Source organism: Tachyglossus aculeatus, chromosome 18, assembly GCF_015852505.1.
Source record: "Tachyglossus aculeatus isolate mTacAcu1 chromosome 18, mTacAcu1.pri, whole genome shotgun sequence".
Taxonomy (NCBI): domain Eukaryota; kingdom Metazoa; phylum Chordata; class Mammalia; order Monotremata; family Tachyglossidae; genus Tachyglossus; species Tachyglossus aculeatus.
The window spans coordinates 6,540,373-6,562,731 of NC_052083.1; the positions used below are offsets into that span (position 1 = coordinate 6,540,373).

Genomic DNA, 22,359 nt, shown 5'->3' on the forward strand with positions numbered 1-22,359 from the left:
GGGTGGGTATTCATTCGTTCAGATGCAAATCCTTTTGAAGGGACTGACAGGAAGGGTCTGTTAATTGGTGTTTGAAAAACCCAATGAGATATTTCCATCACCGAGGCTGTCTTCCACAAATAGTTCTCCAGATAATCTTCCCGAAAATGGCAGATGGGGAATTCTGGATTATTCTGGGTGACATGGGTGACATGTCTTAGGGGACCTGGGAGCAGGGAGAGTCTGGGTCTCTCCTGACAGCAAACACAGCCAACTTGGGAGCCTTTCTTGACTATGGTTCTGTCAGCTTGGCTGAAGAACTTGCAGAGTCTGGAACAAGGTAGTTTGAGGGCAAAGCTGAGGGGTGTTTTCCCAGATGCCCCCCCGGGGTAATTAATTCGATACGTCACCACCAAAAACCACCTGCCAAACCAAAACTCCCAATGGCCTGGATCTAGAAATAAGGCAGAGGTCCTAGTGAGGACATGGAAAACTAATAAAAAATGTTCTTCACAAACTGCTAGGGAAGAGAAACACTGGCACAACCTCCTCATCCCGTCCATTGTTCTGTGTTGATTCCACTTAATGGAAAAAAAAAGGACAGGAATTAAAAGGAGAATAAAAGGCTATTGAGCCCTCTGACTAGGCTTTGCCTGGAAAAAGTCATTTTATGCACTTAAACTACCAGAACTTGTTCTGAGGAGCAATATCCTGTTCTCTTTACAGATGCTGAAAGACCCAGGTACATTTTCTCCTCTGAATTTCTGAAAGGCAGGAGGATTCTACCCCACCAGGCATCTGGCTGGACAACTTTGTTGCCTGGACCCTGAACTTTTTGGGGTGAGTTGACGAAGAAGGAGAGGGAAACTACCACATTCCATCACCCTTCAGTGTTGCCCAATGGATAGAGCCTGGGGCTGGGAGTCAGGAGCTCTAGATTCCAGTCCCAGATCTGCCACTAACCTGCTAAGTGACCTTGGGACAGTTACTCAATTCCTCTGTAAAATGGGGATCAAATACCTGCCTCTCCCTCTTAAATGGCGAGCCCTGTGTGGGATGGGGACTGTGACTGATCTGATTTTCCTTGATCTACCCCAGGGCTTAGTAGTGCTTGGCACCCAGTTAGTGTCAAGAAAATGATCCCAAATCCTTTCCGACAATGACTAATCTCCCCATTTTAGGTCAAGCAGGAGAGTTTGTCCTCTGGACACTGGCTTATCCCCTCTGTCAGACTGATTTCTCTCTGGTGTGGTCCTCGCTATCCCAATCCCTTGCCCCCACCCAGCAACACTACACAATGCTTCTGGTGAGACAGAGCACGTGAAAGCTGCAGATTGAAGAACTCTAGGTCCACAAACAGGGGCAGAACTCTAGTCCCTCAGCTATAGTATCTACACAACCCTTCTAGTATGCCTTCTGGGTGAAGAGCTGCCAGTTCGAAGGCCAATACATGCCTCATCACACCCACCCAAATACAAACACTCCCCCAGAAAACGTCATCCAGTCCCATTCATCAGAGAATCTCCCTTACGAGCAATACGCGCACATGTCAATTGCCCAGTACCAAGCTGCCCAAGTTAGGACTGTCTTCTGGCTTGCGCCTTGGGCAGCGCTTCCCAACTCTGTTCCTTTCTCCTATAGGGCTCCTATAGCAACCCTATTTATTGAAGAGGAGCAAATCTCTCTGGCCTCATGACCACCTTCCTTTCCAAAGCCCAGTAAAAACACCACCCCGCTTGCCAAACTGGAGTTTGCCACAAAGCTTTTGGTGTTGTCGGGGGAACATATCTGCTGCAAAGTGTGTGTGTGGTGGTGAGGTGCATCTATGCATGTCAGGGTATGCTTGTGGTCATGTGTGTTTTGTTTAAGTTTTTTCTGTCTCCTTTTAGACACAGCTCTGGGAGGCCCTAGACAGCTCAGCCAGCCTCAATCCACCCTGGTAGAGGAGGGGTCCTTCTGCTGAATGCAGACGGCCCCCGCCCCAAACGAAGGTCTCAGTGACCATGCAAGTTGGTGTCAGGCGAAGCATTTCCCACTGGGCTCAACCGTTCATTCCTCTTGACAGTTCACCTATGGAAACTGTAGAGAACTCAGAAACACACACCTGGCTGCAGCCTCCAACTGCTCCTTTCTGTCCATCGAAGCAGCAGAAAGGGAAAAAAGAGAAAATCCACATTAGAATCGAATGCCAGGGTTTGTGGCACCTTCTACTGCTCTCAAAGTCAATCCCATCCATCACTTCCTTTAAAGCAGGGAGGAGGGAGAGTGTGAGGAGAAGAAAGGGACTGTTTCCTGGGGAAACGATGAATGGGAATTACTTTTACACCGTCATTCAATTGCAGGGTAGATCAAGTATCCTGTTTTTGAAGGGGTCAGGGGAAGTGTAGGGATAAAGTTGGCATGGTAGAGTGGGGAAAGCACCCAACTGTGAGTCTGAAGACCTAGCTTAGAGTCCCAACTCTCCCATTTTCCTGCTGTGTGTGAGGCTTTGGGCAAGTCACAACCTTTTCGGGCTTCAGTTTCCTCATCTATAAAATGGGGATAATATCAGCAGGCAAGTGGCGGAACCAGGATTAGAACCCAGGTCCTGCTGACTCCCAAGCCCTTATTCTCTATCCACTAGGCAGCACTGCTTCTCACCAGGCCAAGCTGCTTCTCCTCATAAAATCCAACCCCACTTGCAGGATTTGAACCCGATGTACTTCTTGCCCAATTGAATCATGTGTCCCTGCTTTGTCTTCTCCCTTGTCACTATGATGGAAGAAACCAGATGGGCCCAGTTCCCCGTGCTACTGGTAATTCCAATCGCCCCAGTAACCAGGAAGCTTTCGGAAGGTCAACCAAGAATCTGTTCAACAGCACACAATGAAAGGAGAGAGTATACCTACCTGAAGTATGGAAAAGACACGATCGATTCATAAAACCTCCAGGTGGCTACGAGATCGAGCCTGTTGGGATTAGTAGCGTAATATCTCCATGCAGCCTGAAAAGCAGAGAAGGGAGGGGGAGGAAAAATTAGGGTAGGTCCATCCTGATGATTTCCCAGCAATTCTCAGGGACTGGAATGTGACCCTGAGACCCAAAGGTTTGGGTTTTGATGGATAGCAGGTCAGCACTCTGATGAGTTTGTCATGGTGATAAGCTCCAGGATCACACCACTAAAAGCAATGATCATGCTAAATTCTGCACCACTCTCAGCTGCTTGTTGAGCCCATCTTTAACTTGGTGGATTTTTTTAAAAAAATATTTGTTAATTGCTTATTACGTTGCAGGCACTAGGGTAGATACAAGTTAATCAGGTTGGACACAGCCCATATACCACATGGGATGCTCAGTCAATCTCCATTTTACAGATGAGATAATTGAGGCACAAAGAAGTGAGTTGCCCAAGTTCACATAGCAGACAAGTGACGGAGCTGGGAAGAGAACCCAGGTCTTCTGACACCCAGGCCTGTGCTCTTTCCACCAGCCATTCTGCTTCTCAGTGGGCTCCTCCACCAGACCTGAGCTGTGGGAGACACCTGGGGCTGATAAAAACCAGACATTCCTTAAAATAAAGTTCAGTCCCAGGATTGCTCTAACAACTTCTCCAGTTTTCAGTCCAAAATGTGAGGACCAAGGTCCTCACCACTTCTAATCCACTCGGGATCCTATCTGCTTGCTGCATTCCCAAATCTTTCCCTGGTGGTTCCTGTGCAGTGAAACTTGCTGCCTTAAGTTTCACCTGGCCAGTCATCAGAGAGTACGAGATTGTCATCTGCCACCCTCCTAGATTGTAAAATTCATGAGGACAGGAATCAGGACTATGAGCTGTAATGCACTGTCATCTCCCAAGTGTTTAGTACAGTAAGTGCTCAATAAAGGCTATTGATTAATCAACTGATGCCATGTATTTCATTCTTGGATCATGTAGTAGACAAGATCATCAAATACAACTAAGGACTCTTTTCCTCCCTACAATTTTTCTTCCTTGTCTCAGGGGTTTTGAAGGGTGTTTTTTGTTTTGATTTTGGTATTTGTTAAGCCCTTGCTGGGGTAGATACAAGGTGACCAAGTTGGATATGGTCCATATAATAATAATAATGATGGCATTTGTTCAGCGCTTACTAAGTGCAAATCACTGTTCTAAGTGCTGGGGGGGACAGAAGGTGATCAGGTTGTCCCACGTGGGGCTCACAGTCTTAATCCCCATTTTACAGATGAGGTAACTGAGGCCCAGAGAAGTTAAGTGACTTGCCCAAAGTCACACAGCTGACAAGTGGCGGAGCCAGGATTAGAACCCATGACCTCTGGTTCCCTAGCCCATGCTCTTTCCACTGAGCCCTGACGCTTCTCTTACCCCATATTCCACATGAGGCTCACAGTTTTAATCCACATTTTACAGATGAGGTAACTGAGGCACAGAGAAGTCAAGTGAACTGCCTAACATCACAAAGCATGCAAGTGGTGGAGACAGGATTAGAACCCAGGTCCTTTGACTCCCACACCCAGCCTCTTTCCATAAGGCCAAGCTGTTTCTCATAGCAGCACTACCATAGTTCCTGATAGCACCTCTTGATTTTTCCGCCAAATAGCCCTTGCTCATTGGAACAGTCACTTAATTTGCTCTTTGTGTCAACACGTCCTTGACATTAACCAATCCTTCATCTTCTTCTCGGCAACAACTTTGCCTAAAAAGCTTTCTCATCCGAAGGGGTGACATCTTTCAGCTTCTCTGCCACCCTTTCACAAGCCTCTCTTTGGTTTCTAAACTCCATGGGCTTCATTTTCAAAGGCTCTAAATATCCTGCCACAAGAACGAAAGACAAGGAGGCATGTAGCCCAAGTCTCCGCAGCTTTGGTTGGGAGGATACTTAACGTCTCGCAGAGAAGTGAATGGAAAATGTAGGGTCAAGATAACGTGCTAAATGCTTCATTACTTTAATGGATGGCAGAGTGGGCACCTCCATTCACCTGAACCCTGGCGCATGCCCACAGCTAGTTTGAGATTGGAAATCATAGGCCCAATGATAGTTAGAGTTTTCTTGGCAAATCTCTTGGACTCTGGAGAGATGGAGGCCGGGGTTTATGGATCCTCCCTCCTCCAGGACTTAAAATCAGTCCCACCGTTGTTTCTCAGCTTGGGATTCTGCAGGTTTCCAGGTTTTCAAAGCCTCTTCACCTGTAGCTTTCAATGGGATGAGCGCTTCCTGGTGACCCTTTGTCCTCATGGTGACCCCAACCTCTCCTAAATTCTTAAAATACACTTGAAAGCTCCTTGAGGATGAGGATCAGCCCCACAGTACTTATGTACAGATCCCTAATTCATTTATTTACATCGAGTGCTGTCTTTTCCTCTAGACTGTAAGGTCGTTGAGAGCAGGGACCACGTCAACTCTGTTGTACCCTCTGGAGTGCTTAGTACAGTGTTCTGCACCCAATAAGCACACAATAGATGCCATTGATTGACTGATCATGTCTTCTAATTCTATTGTCATCTTCCAAGTGCTTAGTACAGTGCTCTGCACAGTCAGTGCAGAATACATATCATAAAAATGTGTACTAGGCACCTCCTGTGTGCAGGGCCCGGTACTGGACGCCTCCTGTTTGAAGAGGCTGGTACTGGATGCCTACTGAGTGCAGAGTTCAGTACTGGACGCCTATTTTGTGCACAGCCTGCTGTGGATGCCTGCTTTGTGCAGAAGTTGGTACTGGAGGCTTGGATGAAATAGCTTCCCTTACGGAGATGTTATCAGTCATGCCTCTAGACTTTAAGCTCATTGTTGGCAGGGAATGTGTCTGTTTCTTGTTGTACTCTCCCAAGTGCTTAGTATAGTGCTCTGAAAAAGTAAGGGCTGAGTAAATACGATTGATTGAATGAATGAATGAATCAGAAGCCAGGCAGTCTGTGGCTAGGTGAGAATGAAATTACTATCTCAGGAAAACATTTTGAACAGTGGGTGTTCTGTCCTTCTTGGGAAGTCTTTAGGGGACTAGGTTTTGGGAAAGTTACTAGGGAGAAAAGCAGAATTCCCAAGCCAGCTGGAAATTGAACTAGAGAGCCAAGATTTTATATCATTCATTCATTCATTCAAGGGTATTTATTGAGCGCTTACTGTATGCAGAGCACTGTACTAAGCGCTTGGGAAGTACAAGTCGGCAACATATAGAGACGGTCCCTACCCAACAACGGGCTCACAGTCTAGAAGTGGGAGACAGACAACAAAACAAAACATGTGGACAGGTGTCAAGTCATCAGAACAAATGGAATTAAAGCTAAATGCACATCATTAACAAAATAAATAGAATTGTAAATATGTACAAGTAAAATAAATAGAGTAATAAATCTGTACAAACATATACACAGGTGTTGTGGGGAAGGGAAGGAGGTAGGGCGGGGGGGATGGGAGGAGGACAGGAAAAAGGGGGATCAGTCTGGGAAGGCCTCTTGGAGGAGGTGAGCTCTCAGTAGGGCTTTGAAGGGAGGAAGAGAGCTAGCTTGGCGGATGTGTGGAGGCAGGGCATTCCAGGCCAGGGGGAGGATGTGGGCCGGAGGTCGATGGCGGGACAGGCGAGAACGAGGTAAAGTGAGGAGGTTAGCGGCAGTAGAGGAGTGGAAGGTGTGGGCTGGGCTGGAGAAAGAGAGAAGGGAGGTGAGGTAGGAGGGGGATGGATCAGCATCCATGTGGGGGGTACCAACCAGCCCCTGCCAGGAACCCCCTGGAATCGGGCCACAGGTGTCCAGCTCAATGGCCACCAGCACGACCTCTTCTTCCTGATTTAGAAAGGGGAAATCAAACCTGTATAAGTTCCGCTGCTGGCTTCCTTCGCTTTTCAAAATGCTTCTGCCGATGCTGTTCTTGGACCTTCAGAGCCAGCCCTGACCCGAGGATCCCCTGAAACAGAGGTGACAGGAAGAGCCATCAGACGCTGCTCCATGGGAGAGGCCACCCACAGGATAGTGCACTAACCCTCCAAAGAATTAAGAGCCCGGGCCTGGGGGTAAGAAGCCCTGGGTTCTAATCCCGGCCCCGCCATTTGGCTGATGTTTGACCTTGGACAAGTCACTTCATTTCTCTTTGCCTCAGTTGCCTCATGTATAAATGGGGGTCAAGACTGTGAAATCCTTGAAGGACAGGGACTGCGTCCAACCTGATTAGGTAGATGTAAGCTTAGTATGGTGCCTGGCACATACACAGAAGTGCTTAACAAATACAGTAATTTTTAAAAAAGACAATTCTATATCCCATGAGCCAAACTTCAACCCAAGCCATCCTGGATCTCCAATCCTCTTGTGCCACACCAGGGACTGGGACAGTGATAATGTCCATAACAGAACAGAGACTGTGCAATGAAAGTTTCTGACACTCCCCTTTAAAGTAACCATTTAAGGGAATGGGTGACGTTTCAAGATATCAATTAAAACCATTGTGAGACCTCCCTGCATTTATAAACGTTTCCCAAATGATGCTCCCAAACATTAAATCCCCCCTGTCAATCAGTCAGTGGTATTTATTGAGCACTTACTGTGTGCAGGGCACTGCACTAAGCACTTGGGAGCATGGAGTCAGAAGACAGGATCTCTGCCCTCGAGGTTGCAACAGTAGAGTAAGCTCATTGTGGCCAGGGGATATGTCTGTTGTGTTGTACTCTCCCCAGCACTTAGTACAGTGCACTGTACACAATAAGCACTCAATAAATACAACTGACTAACTGCCCAGAGGGAAGCTCTGCTGTGGGAAGCTGGGATGGGGGTGTGGCCTAAAAAGGAGTGGACTTTCATGAAACAATAGGTGTGTGTTCCTTGAATTGTACTTACAGCTGGAAGAGCAAAAAACGATACCCCAATGAGGGAAAACGTAGCAGCGATCAGACGGCCCTCCCAGGTTTTGGGAGTCTTGTCACCGTAACCAATAGTGGCCAAAGTAATCTGCGGAAAGAAGAGCTCAGTCACTCTCCCGGGTGGATGAGACTGACGAGGCGTGGCTCCATCTGGATGGAGCCCCATCACCCAGCTCAGGCCCTCTGGGGGCTGGGAAGCTAGGCCTCTATGTCCTTCAGGTGAAAGGCATCCCAAAAGAAAGATCCTGTAGTTCCCTGTTTCCAAACTGGGAGGTGGAGATTGATGATGATGATGATGATGGAATGCCCTCCCTCTGCCCATCCGCCAAGCTAGCTCTCTTCCTCCCTTCAAGGCCCCACTGAGAGCTCACCTCCTCCAGGAGGCCTTCCTAGACTGAGCCCCTTCCTTCCTCTCCCCCTCGTCCCCCTCTCCATCACCCGCATCTTACCTCCTTCCCTTCCCCACAGCACCTGTATATATGTATATACGTTTGTACATATTTATTACTCTATTTATTTATTTACTTTACTTGCACATATCTATTCTATTTATTTTATTTTGTTAGTATGTTTGGTTTTGTTCTCTGTCTCCCCCTTCTAGACTGTGAGCCCGCTGTTGGGTAGGGACTGTCTCTCTATGTTGCCAGCTTGTACTTCCCAAGCGCTTAGTACAGTGCTCTGCACACAGTAAGCGCTCAATAAATACGATTGATTGATTGATTGATTGATTGGAGATCTCCAGGAAGATCAAGGGAGGACCTTGGTAGGGGTTGTGGAAATGGCGACACTTTGGGGATGTGAAAGAGAAGATACCCCAGACAATGAAGGAGGGGCGGGGGGTGGTGGTGCGTGCGTGCGTGCGTGTGTGCGTGTGTGTGTGTGTGTGTGTGTGTGTGTGTGTGTGTGTGTGTGAAGGGAGAACTGAGAGGTGCCCAGCTCCCACAGAGGGCCACAAGGGATCCCCCCCAACACACACCCAAACCCTCCATACATTAGGAGCCAGGAGCCCTGATGGCCTTTCAGGGGGCTGTCTGCTCCTTAAAGCCATATGGAGTTTTCAGAAGTGGATGGCCGTGGTTTTATACAGCTGCTGCAGTAGCCTAGCAACTAGCCGGGGCTCTGATGCCATTCCCCTATCTGCTTCCATTCCATTCCCCAATCACGGCCCCATCTGTTTCCAGAAGCCACTTGCTCCCCGCCGGAGCCGGCCCCCACACACTGAGGTCAATCCCAGAGGGGCCATTCCGGTAGTGACTGACCAGCCCCCACCACAGTGCATCTGCATAGGTCTCGAACTCTTCTTTGGCCTCGAATCCATCGGCGTCGGTCTCCGGGACGTCTTTCTCCACCAGGTAGACGAGGAAGGAGGAGAGGATGAGGGTCAGGAACCCGATGTACCAGGCAGTGATGAGTTCCTGGGGAAGGAATCAATGGACAAGAGAGGGAATGAAAGGGATGGAGGTCACAGGAGTTCTACAGGGTAGGGATCACCACACACCCCAAGGGGTAGGGCAGCCCGGGATCAAAGAGGGAAAACATCATGGTGGAGAGAAAGGGACTCCCTATTCCTTATTCACCAAATGGTTGTGGAATTTGTAAAATGCTTACTATGTGTCAGGAACTGTACTAAGCGCTGGGGTAGAGGCAAGATAATCAGGTTGGACCCAGTCCCTGTCCCATATGGGGCTCACAGTCTAAAGGGGAGGAAGAACAGATACTTAATCCCCATTTTACATATGAGGAAACTGAGGCACCAAGAAGTTAAGTGACTTGCCCAAGGTCATAGACCAGGCAACTGGCAGAGCCAGAATTAGAACCTAGGTCCTCTGACTTTCAAGCCCGTGCCCTTTCCACTACTGATTGGGTATCTGTTGTTGACTGTGAGTCGAGTACCACACTTGTCAGTCAATCGGATTTACTGAGTGCTTACTGTGTGCAGAGCACTGTACTATGCTCTTGGGAGAGTCCGATAGAACAGTAAACAGACATATTCCCTGCCCTCAATGATCTGAAGCGACTGAGTTGGTAGACCGGATCTCAGCCCCCGAAAAGTCCCTCACTTACTTTGCTGTGGGCACAGATGGCAGAGCCGAGGAGCTTCCAGGTGCCACCCCTCCTGTCCATGCGAAGCATGCGCAGGATCTGCAGGAAACGCAGGCTCCGGAGCGAAGTGGCCAGCACGTTGCCCTGATTCCCCACGGCCACCACCGGCACAGAAGCGATCAGCACGAAGATATCTGCCGGGTGGGAGGGAGAGGGACACAGGGTACGTCAGAGGAAGTTGCGGGGGCATAGGATGCCTGGGTTGGCCTGAGTTCTCCAACTCCAGGTGAGCGGAGAGGAAGAATCCAGTGGTTCCAGGGCTGCAGTCAGTGGGACGATTCGGGGCTCTAGCCTGGCTCCATCGCTGAGGGGGCAAATCTAGGCAAACGAGGAAGGTCCCTGGCTAAAATTCCCTAATTCCCTAAGTGATAAGTAAAATTCCCTAAGTGATATATGGTGGGACCTGTGGTCCGTAGACTCAGAGCTGCCTTCAGAGCAAAGGGAGAGGGCCATTAATAATAATAACAAAAATAATAAATGTGGTATTTAAGCACTTACTATGTGCCAGATACTGTACTAAGCACTGGAGTGGGTTCAAGCAAATCGGGTTGGACACAGTCCATGTCCCACATGCAACTACTAGTCAATCTCCATTTTACGGATGAGGTAACTGAGGCCCTGGGAAGTGAAGTGACTTGCCTAAGGTCACATAGCAGACAAGTGGAGGAGCCGGGATTAGAACCCAAGTCCTTCTGACTCCTAGGCTCATGTTCTGGAGGCTCAGAGGAACACTTCATGCTTACCCAACATGCACAAAGGCTTTCTTGCAAACTTCAGCCTTCCCCTCCATCCTTTATACCGACAGCAGCAGCCCGCTGCCCAGATCCTCAAGGCAAACTCTGCGCCAAATATGAAAATGGCAAACGTCTCCTGTGCAGAGAAGCAGACAGAGAGGAGCCATTAGCTTGGTAGAATTAGACCCTCGGCTCAGGGAGCCCCTTCACCCATCCTCCTACTTCTACTAATGACTGGTGTCTTCTTGCAATGGTTGTGCTATTTACTGTGTCATGCATCCCTGACCACAAGGAGCTTCTGCTCTGGTTGCTGCCCTCAACATGGATGAAACGGTGCTTTCCATTGTCCATCACAATCAAACAATGGTACTAAGTGCTTCTTGTATACATGGCATAGTTCCAAGCCCTACAGAGAGTATGGCAGAGTAACTACACAAAACCCTTGTCCTCAAGAAGCTTAGTTCAGCACTCTGAACACAGTAAGCACTTAATAAAATCTTTATTTTTTATGGTATTTTTAAGTGCTTTCTCTGTGCCAGGCTCTGTTTTACCCGCTGGGATAGATACGAGATAATCAGGTTGGACACGGTCCGTGTCCCACATGGGACTCCCAGTCTTAATTCCCATTTTATAGTTGAGGGAACTGAGGCACACAGAAGCTAAGCAACTTGCCCAAGGTCATCCAGCTGACAGGTGGTGGGGCTGGAATTAGAAGCCCGGTCCTTCAGACTCCCAGAGTAGATGCTCTATCCACTAGACCATACTGCTTCTCTACAACATAAGGTAGCACCCATTCTCTTGACAGGGCGTCCCTCACTAATAGCTTTAATTTCCTCCTGAAGTTGGCAGCAACCATTACTGCCCCATTTAGCAGATGTGAAAACTACTCTGGAGTTACACAATGTCAGCCTATTGTACTGGGAGGGGTAAATGCAGAGCTCCTTAATCCTAGGAATGGTGGGCGTGTTTATGTGTGTGTTTGTGTGCCTGTTAGTGAAATTTGAGGGTGAGGACTGGGTGAAAGGAAGAGGTGCAAGACCTTCATGCTGATCCTACAGCCTTGGGACTCTCTCTGGATGCTCCGTTTAGGTGAAACCTTGAAACTTCTCTTGGCCTACCAGCCTCGTGATTGGCGTGAGCAGCCCTGGTGACAGCACCCCGGGGGAAACCATCTTAGCCTTATTCTCTGGCATGGGGCTCAGATGGCCCCTTTTCACTCACCAGAAGGAGCAGCCAATCCCCCGACACCGTTTCGTACTCCTTGAAAGTGGTCAGGACGGCCAAGATCAGACAGCCCAGGACGATGAGAAATCTAGAGGGAAGACGAAAGCAGAGGTAGAGAAATGACTCAGTGGGCTGGCCTCTATAGGTACAGGGCAAACAGGACAGAGAGTTACGGAAACACGAAGACTGTAAGGGAACTCTAGTGCTTACCAAGTCTGCCCCCTTGTCTTGGGACAAGACCGAGCACACTCTAGGCCTGAAAGAGATTAGGTCTACTCCCTGAGATCTAACCTGCAGTCCTCTTGCTTCAATTTAAGCCCGTTCCTTCTCGGAGACAGCAGGGAAAAATGGCTTCTTGGTGCCTGATGAATCAGAAAACTTACAGGCACTGATCCTGCGGTCAAAGAGGAGCGAGGGATAAATAAAAACCCCGAATAATAAAAGGCATCCAGAGCCAAATCTGTACCAGCCAACGGAAACAGGCCGAAGACCACCCAATCAATCCATCCAGTGGTATTTATTGAGCGCTTACTCTGTGTAGTGCACTGTACTAAGTGCGTGGGGTTATACAATATAATACTGGGAGACACGTTCCCTGCCCACAAGAAGTCCAAAGGCGTACGCAGTTTCCATCAATCGTACTCTGAGCAGCACTGGTCTCAGAGTCTGGCTGTAGCCACGAGAGGGAAGCAAAACTCTAAGCAAATAGTTTTTAATCCCCTTTCAACACCTCCTGTTCATATGCACTAGAAGATTTTGCTTGGATCTCGTCATTTTCCCTTTCTCTTCCACTCTCCCACTCTCTCCCAGATATCCACAGTGCCTCGGTGTTACCCAGAGTCGATGAAACATGAAGTGCATCTAACAAGAAGCAGGGTGGCCTTGTGTATAAAACACAGGCCTGGGCATCAGAGGAACAAGGTCTTCCCTGTGCCTGTTACCTCATCTTTAAAATGGGGATTAAGACTGGGAGCCCCATAGCAGGCAGGGGCTGTGTCCAACCTGATTATCTTGTAATTGCCCCAGCATTTAGTAGTAATAATAATAATAATAATGATGGCATTTGTTAAGCACTTACTATGTGCAAAGCACCGTTCTAAGCGCTGGGGAGGATACAAGGTAATCAATCAATCAATCAATTGTATTTATTGAGCACTTACTGTGTGCAGAGCACTGTACTAAGCGCTTGGGAAGTACAAGTTGGCAACATATAGAGACAGTCCCTACCCAACAGTGGGCTCACAGTCTAGAAGGGGGAGAAAGAGAACAAAACCAAACATATTAACAAAATAAAATAAATAGAATAGATATGTACAAGTAAAATAGAGTAATAAATATGTACAAACATATATACATATATACAGGTTGATCAGGTTGTCCCACGTGAGGTTCACAGTCTTACTCCCCATTTTACAGATGAGGTAACAGGCACAGAGAAGTTAGGTGACTTTCCCAAAGTCACACAGCTGAAAAATAGCGGAGCCGGGATTTGAACCCATGACCTCTGACGCCCAAGCCCAAGCTCTTTCCACTGAGCCATGCTGCTTTGCACACAGTAAGAGCTTAATCATATTTATTAAGCACTCACTATGTGCAGAGCACTGTACTCAGTGCTTGGAAGAGCACTGTAGTAAACTCTTGGGAGAGTACAACATAACAGGGTTGGTAGAAGTGTTTCCTGCCCACAAAAACCATTAAAAACAAAAATCAATGGTACTTATCGAGCACATTTACTGTACAGGGAACTGTACAAAGAACTCGGGAGAGTAAACACTACAGAGTTGGTAAATATGCTGAAATGCCCAAGTCGAAGAACCTCATTCCTTACATCACCCAACAAGCCCACTTCCAGCTCCCCCTGAATACAAGAAAAACAAGTTGTAGAAAATGGAGAGGCGATTAATACAATGTATTGTAGGAGTACAAGTTCTAGAAGACCTTCTGCATCCTCTGTTGAGATGCTTGCCCCTTCTAGAATCCTTCCATCTGTATCAATTGTATTTATTGAGCGTCCACTGTGTACTTATAGCACTATATAGAGTGCTTGTGAGTACGAGTTAGTAGACACAGTCCCTGCTCTCAAAAAGCTTACAGTCTAACATTTAATCCTTCGGCCCTTCACAGTAATAATGGACTGTCTGTGCCTGTCCTGGACCTTATTCAGGTCTCTGGAAGAAAGATTCTATTCTACCTCTCGTTACTGAGCTCTGGGTGATATTTTCTTAAAATCAGATTTAAGGGAAATGGGCTCAGCCCCGACCAAAGGTCTTTCTGGAAAAGACGTGTCAAAGGAAAAGTACTGCATTTTCTTTGAGGGTCTTTTTTCATCCAAGTTTCTTGTTTGTTTTTGATGAGAAGAAACCTTCACCTTCATGGCCGGGGGCCTTCCGCCAGCCAGGAAAGTGGAGATTTCCCTCCGACAGCTTTCCCTGGGCACTGGTCATAACGAATCCAGATAGACTGGGGGAATTGAAGGACGTAATATAGAGGATGGGCGGCCCCCGCTGCTCTTCCTGATTTTTCACATCACATTTGGGCCCAACCCAAAGCCACAGAAAAGTAGAACAAACAAACAGCACTGCCGATAGACCCCCCCACCCAGATACTCCTGGGAAGATCAAACAAACCAACATTACTCCTGACAGGAGCCAGCCATTCACACTCCTCTTGGTCCCCTGGTCCAGTACCAGCGAAGCGAAACAGCAGTTTCTAATGAGTGTGACCCCCAGGAGATTTCTCCTCCCTGCCTCTCCTCCCTCCCCTATAGACAGACGGCAAATAGCTGAAATCAGTAAGAGGCCAGGAGACTGGTCAGAAGAGGTATCAAGTTCCTCCAGACCCCCAGGCTGAGGATCTTCGGCCCACGGCTCCTGATAATAATAATAATAATAGCATTTGTTAAGCGCTTCCTATGTGCAAAGCACTGTTCTAAGCGCTGGGGAGGATACAAGGTGATCAGGTTGTCCCACGGGGGCTCACAGTCTTAATCCCCATTTTACAGATGAGGGAACTGAGGCACAGAGAAGTCAAGTGACATACCCAAAGTCACACAGCTGACAAATGTCAATGTATTGAGCGCTTATGGAGAGCAGAGCACTGGACTGAGTGCTTGGAAAGTACAGTTCAGCAACAGATGTGTTGTCCCCACCACTGCTGCCCCTGGAGGGGGGCGGCTGGACTCAGGGGTGACGGACAGAGATTGTGTCCAGCACAATTATTTTGTATCTACCCCAGCACTAAGTACAGTACCTGGCAGACAGTAGGCACTTAAATACCAAAACTTTTAGTAGTAGTGGTAGTAGTGTAGTAGTATTATCTTCTGACCTTTGCCTTCCAGACTTTCCACTAACTTACCTGCCCTCTTCACTAGTCCTACCCTGGCCCTCATTTTTCATCTCCCCAGCACGAACTGCCACCTCCACACCAATGCAACAAAAACCAACTACAGCACCATTGTATATATTAAACTTACACTCACTACGCATTTATCCATCGATGGTATTTAATGAGGGTTTACTGTGTGCACAACACCGCAGCAAGCACTTAGGAGAAATGAGACATTCATTCATTCAATCTTATTTATTGAGCGCTTACTGTGTGCAGAGCACTGTACTAAGCGCTTGGGAAGTACAAGTTGGCAACATATAGAGACGGTCCCTACCCAACAGTGGGCTCACAGTCTAGAAGGTGGGCTCACAGTCTAGATGATAGCACTCTTCTATTCACCCATCTATTCTTTTTTTCCTCCTAACTCTAAATAACTATGTACTCCCCTCTTTGGCTGTAAAGTCCTTGAGGTCTGGGATTGCATCCCTTATTTTTATTGTACCCTCCCAAATTCATTCATTCATTCAATCTTATTTATTGAGCGCTTACTGCGTGCAGAGCACTGTACTAAGCGCTTGGAAAGTACAATTCGGCCTCAGAGACAATCCCGACCCAACAACGGGCTCACAGTCTAAAAGCGGGGAGACAGACAACAAGACGAAACAAGTAGCGAGGCAACAGTAGCATCAAAATAGAAATGCTCAATACAGTGTTCTGCAGCAAATACTACTGCAGACACTCAGTAAATCCTACTTGGAAACTATGGTGCTGTGAAGATGTTGAAAAAGCCTGAGATCCTGGACTGGATCAAACAATTCTTTCATTCTTTCATTCATTCGTTCAATCATATTTATTGAGCACTATATGAAGCATTTGGGAGCATTCAATATAACAATAAACAGGCACATTCCCTGTCACAATGAGCTTACAGTCTAGAGGGGGAGGCAGACGTGAATATAAATAAGGTGATTAAATAAATAAATATAAATAGTAATATAAATATATTACAGATATGTACATAATGTCTGGCCCCATGAATGGCACCATTCACATAAACTGAACCAAGGCTCTTGCCCAAAGCAAACTTGAGGAGGAAGGTTCGATTCCAAAACGTTGCCCACTGACTCCTTTTGGGGACTCCCAGGACAACCAAAAGCCTACATTTATCTCTGTTGTCAGCATAATTAGCTTGGAAGGGGCAGGGACTTGTAGTTTTCCAGGGCAGGGGGTGGGGTGTTTCTCAGGACCAGACCAACAAAGAGTTTTGTCACTGATTTAATAAATGACTTTCCTTGCCTTTTAGATTGTTCTAGGGTCCCGACTTCCCACCCAACCTTCCGGAGCAATTGGAGGGCTAGGGTGAAAACTGCATCCAATTAAAGTGGACCGGGGTAACTAGGAGAGCAGGGACTTAATTGCTTTGCATCAGAACTCTCTCCTGAACTTTGCTTCTTCCCTTTTAACTTCAAAGGCCCTTTGACATTTCCTTGGATTATTTATTCATTAAAACACAGAGCCACTGACAATTCCATTAGACCTCTAGAAGTACTAACCTTCTTTAAATGACCACGCTTGCAACATGTTCGAAGTCATTAAAACTGGATTTCTCCACTTCACCCCTAAACCTCTTCGCCTCCTTCTCTTCACTTTCCCAACAACATTGACGTCACCACCAACTTCTCTGCCCTAAAAGTGTACAGTTTTGGTCCCGTCTCCATCGTGGACCATTCGCATATGTCAACATCTACATCCAGCTGGTTCTTTCCCTGCAATGCTCCACAGATAACCATCATCATCATCAATCGTATTTATTGAGCGCTTACTGTGTGCAGAGCACTGTACTAAGCGCTTGGGAAGTACAAATTGGCAACATATAGAGACAGTCCCTACCCAACAGTGGACTCACAGTCTAAAAGGGGGAGACAAAACCAAACATATTAACAAAATAAAATAAATAGAATAGATATGTACGCTGTATGTACGCCAAATGCCGTAGATAATGATGGCATTTATTAAGCACTTACTATGTGCAAAGCCCTGTTCTAAATGCTGGGGAGGTTACAAGATGATCAGGTTGTCCCACGGGGGGCTCACAGTCTTAATCCCCATTTTACAGATGAGGTAACTGAGGCACAGGTTAGTTAAGTGACTTGCCCCAAGTCACACAGCTGACAATTGGCGGAGCCGGGATTTGAACGCGTGACCTCTGACTCCAAAGCCCGTGCTCTTTCCCTGAGCCACGCTGCTTCTCACAGATCTGCTCCTTCTTTCCCAACCTCACAGACTCCATCTTGATTCAATCAATCCACCAATCGATCATATTTTTTGAGCGCCTACTGCGTTCAGAGCACTGTCCTAAGCAATAAAATAATTGGGAGAAGTATTCCCTGCCCACAACAAGCTTATAGTCTAGCGGATTCAAGTCATTAGCATGTCCCAATTGGATCACTTCACCAAAACAGCCTCCTTGCTGGTCTTCTGCCTCCAGCCTCTCCCTTCTTCACTAGCTGTCCCTCTTTGTTTTTCCCAGGGTAACCTTCTAACTGGGCCTCACTCAATTCTCCACCCCACCTCAACTCCCTCTCACTTTAAATCTTCTAAAGCAATGACACTTCCCATTTTTGAATATCTCCCAAACAGCCACACATTCCAAGATGATTAACCTCCATCTTCGAGGCCATGGTATCTAAAATTAATAATAACGATAATAATGGCATTTGGTAAGTGTTCACTACAGGCTAAGAAGTAGGGTAGATACAAGATGACTAGGTAAGACCCACTCACTGTCCCTCATGGGGCTCACAGCCTAAAGAGTCAGAAGAACAGGTATTGATTCATTCATTCATTCAATCATATTTATTGATTTATTTATTGATTTATTGATTTTAGAGAAGCAGCGTGGCTCAGTGGAAAGAGCCCGGGCTTTGGAGTCCGAGATCATGGGTTCGAATCCCGGCTCTGCCACTTGTCAGCTGTGTGACTTCGGGCAAGTCACTTCACTTCTCTGAGCCTCAGTTCCCTCATCTGTAAAATGGGGATTAAGACTGTGAGCCCCCCGTGGGACAACCTGTTCTCCTTGTAACCTCCCCAGCGCTTGGAACAGTGCTTTGCACATAGTAAGCGCTTAATAAATGCCATTATTATTATTATTAAGCACTTACTGTGTGCAGAGTACTGTACTAAGCGCTTGGGAAGTACAAGTAATCACATTCCTCAAATAATCACATCCATCTTGAACCTGTTGCTGTTTGCTGCCCACTCATCTTCCTGGGGTATCATATTCCATCAGGTTACCACCCGGGGGGTAAGAAAGTCAGTCAGTCAATCGTATTTATTGAGCACTTACTGTGTGCAGAGCTCTGTACTAAGCACTTGGGAGAGTACAATACAAGAATAAACAGACACATTCCCTGCCCACAAAGAGCTTACAGTCTAGAGGAAGTGTTTTCTTGGCTTAAACCTCTCACCTTCATGTATGCCATTTGTCCTCCTGTGGAACCTGGTGAACACTAAACACAGAGCTGAGGTGTGCTTGGATCTCAATAAATAATAATAACAGTAAATTATTATTATTATAACATAAAACAATAAAAAATAATAAAATATTAATCAATAAATAAATAAGCGCTCAATAAATACGATTGAATGAATGAATCTGTGACCTTTGACTTCTTGATATTTGCCCCACCCTCAACCCCATAGCACTTACGCACAGATATTTAAATTATACATTATAAATTATTTATTTAAATATCTGTTTCCCCCACTATACTGCAAGCTCCTTGTTGTTGCGGAGTGTATCTACTCATGCTGCTGTATTGTACCCTCCCAAGCACTTAGAACAGTGCTCTGCACCCAATAAGGGCTCAATAAATACCACTGATGGTGATGATCCCTTCATTATTATTATTATTAATCATATTTTTTGAGAGCTTACTGTGTGCACAGCACTTGGGAGGGTACAATATTACATCAAACACATTGATTTGGCTAACTTCAATTTCTCTCTGACACCCCTCCTTCTAGGAGGATGTGCCAAATACTGCGTTACATACTAGCGTAGGTTCAAGGTAATCAAATCCACGGACCTGGTCCCACACAGGTATCACAGTCTAGGAGAGAAGAAGAATAGTCCCATTCTTCAGAAGAGGAAATTGAGATCCAGAGTTTCCCAAGGTCACAGAGCTGGCCGGACACCAGAATCTAGAATCTAGGGCTTTATAGTCCCAGACCCAGCCTCTTTCCTCCAGGTAATGATACCCCACAATCATGCTCTCCCTTGGCTTTCCGATCTACCTCCACGCAAAGCTCCTTCACCCCACTGATCATCTCTGTAGCTTCTCTAGCTCCACTGTTTGCAGGTTCTTCCAACTCAAATGCCATGAATCCAAAGCACATCAAAACAGGATCTTGGACTCAAAAAAGAACATCCCTAGGTAGCTAATCCCTGTTCTAATCCTGGTTCTGTCACTTGTTCGCTGTGTGATTTTGGGCAAATCACTTAACTTCTCTGAGCCTCAATCATTTCACCTGTGAAACGGGGATTAAAAGTGTGAGCCCTATGTGGGACAGGGACTGTGTCCAACCTGATTAGCTTGTATCTATCCCAGCACTTAATACAGTGCCTGAGACATAGTAAGCCCTTAACAATACCATTAAAAAAAAAAAAAGAAAGCTGTGAGCCCCATGTGGGACAGGGACTGTGTCCAACCTGATTAGCTTGTATCTATCCCTGCACTTAGTACAGTGCCGGAGACATAGTAAGCCCTTAACAATACTATTAAAAAAAAAAAGAAAGCTGTGAGTCCCATGTGGGACAGGGACTGTGTCCCACCTGATTAGCTTGTATCTATCCCAGCACTTAGTACAGTGCCTGAGACATAGTAAGCTCTTAACAATACCATTAAAAAGAAAAGAAAGCTGTGAGCCCCACGTGGGACAGGGACTGTGTCCAACCTGATTAGCTTGTATCTATCCCTGCACTTAGTACAGTGCCGGAGACATAGTAAGCCCTTAACAATACTATTAAAAAAAAAAAAGAAAGCTGTGAGTCCCATGTGGGACAGGGACTGTGTCCCACCTGATTAGCTTGTATCTATCCCAGCACTTAGTACAGTGCCTGAGACATAGTAAGCTCTTAACAATACCATTAAAAAGAAAAGAAAGCTGTGAGCCCCATGTGGGACAGGGACTGTGTCCCACCTGATTAGCTTGTATCTATCCCAGCACTTAGTACAGTGCCTGAGACATAGTAAGCTCTTAACAATACCATTAAAAAGAAAAGAAAGCTGTGAGCCCCATGTGGGACAGGGACTGTGTACAACCTGATTAGCTTGTATCTATCCCAGCACTTAGTACAGTGCCTGAGACACAGTAAGCCCTTAACAATACCATTAAAAAAAAAAAAGAAAGCTGTGAGCCCCGTGTGGGACAGGGACTGTGTCCAACCTGATTATCCTGCATATACCCCAGGGCTTAGTTTTAATGCCTGGCACAAACTGAGCACTTAACACATGAAATAAAATAGCTATGAACACCTTATAATTCCCCAGACTCCAAGTGTGTATTTCAGGAGTTGGGGTAGGGGGGCAGGGGGGAAAATCAATACATGTGAATCTTTGCCAATAGCCAAACATAATCAGCAAATAACGTATACCCTTCTCCGGACTGTAGCCACTAAAGTAATTATCAGCCAATAATAAGGCCTCAGAATAGAGACCATTCTGGAGGCAGTGAGAGTTTAAACCTGTGGAAATGCTCTTTTGTAACTTGAATCCTGTTAAATCTTCCAGCAGTAACAGCTGGGCTTCTTCGGCCGCAGAGCTGGCAGCGCAGTGCCCACGCTGAGACCTGGCACCGTGACCGGGCAGGTGGCTATGTCTGTCTCTGTCCCCCGTGCCTGCCAGCTGTTTATCAGGATTCCCGTGGGGCCTATCATCATCATCATCATCATCAATCGTATTTATTGAGCTCTTACTGTGTGCAGAGCACTGTACTAAGCGCTTGGGAAGTACAAGTTGCTATACCCTGACCGTTACACCCTGGATGGTTCTTCCACAAGAATTAATGAGGCCCATTTGGTCAGATGCTTAGTACAGTGCTCTGCACACAGTAAGCAGTCAATAAATTCCACTGATTGATTGATTAACCACTGTTGCATTAGCCCTACTCTCCTTTGAATTGCGGTGCTATTTGATCTCAGGCAAGTCATTGAGCCCCAGTTCCTTCACCTGTAAAATGGGGAGAAGCTATTTGATCTTCCTTCCTCTTAGCCTGAGAGCTTCATGTGGGACTATCTGGAGAATCAATCAATCAATCAATTGTATTTATTGAGCGCTTACTGTGTGCAGAGCACTGTACTAAGCGCTTGGGAAGTACAAGTTGGCAACATATAGAGACAGTCCCTACCCAACAGTGGGCTCACAGTCTAAAAGGGGGAGACAGAGAACAAAACCAAACATACTAACAAAATAAAATAGATAGAATAGATATGTACAAGTAAAATAAATAAATATTTATTTATTATTGGAGAAGCAGCGTGGCTCAGTGGAATGGGCCTGGGGTTTGGAGTCAGAGGTCATGGGTTCAAATCCCAGCTCTGCCAATTGACAGCTGTGTGACTTTGGGCAAGTCACTTTACTTCTCTGGGCCTCAGTTACCTCATCTGTAAAATGGGGATTAAGACTGTGAGCCCCCTTTGGGACAACCTGATCACCTTGTAACCTCCCCAGCACTTAGAACAGTGCTTTGCATGTAGTAAGCACTTAATAAATGCCATTATCATTATTATTATTATTATTATCATCTTCTATCCGCCCCAATGCTTAGTGCAGTTAATTCAAAAGCAATAATTAGAAAGAATGTCTTTGCTGGTATTCCTCAAGATGTCTTTCTACGATAAACCACTTATTCTCAAGAACTTCCCTTTGCTGTCCCTGGGTTAAAAATCACTAGAAGTGCTCTGGTGGATACAGGCCCTGAAGTCACAAGACATGCCTAATTAACAATGATATCATTATCCATAACTGATCTTTAAGGACAGGTTAGGCATTCGCTAGTTTAATGGATTAATCGGCTTAATCATGATCATTTCTTTTTATTTAACATTCTCTTCCAAACACTCAACTCTTGTGAACAAAACATTTTACCCAGGCAAGCTGGTTTCAATTAG

General features: G+C 46.3%; 1 protein-coding gene across 1 annotated transcript in view; it reads right to left on the minus strand.

Moving 5' to 3' along the window:
- KCNQ3 (potassium voltage-gated channel subfamily Q member 3) overlaps positions 1-22,359 on the minus strand; it is a 131,738-nt gene that overhangs the window by 11,810 nt on the left and 97,569 nt on the right. The window contains 8 exon segments of the mRNA XM_038760273.1: positions 2,084-2,110; positions 2,868-2,962; positions 6,759-6,854; positions 7,778-7,888; positions 9,060-9,215; positions 9,865-10,037; positions 10,647-10,773; positions 11,859-11,949. Of these exon segments, the coding sequence (XP_038616201.1) occupies positions 2,084-2,110; positions 2,868-2,962; positions 6,759-6,854; positions 7,778-7,888; positions 9,060-9,215; positions 9,865-10,037; positions 10,647-10,773; positions 11,859-11,949 (876 nt within the window).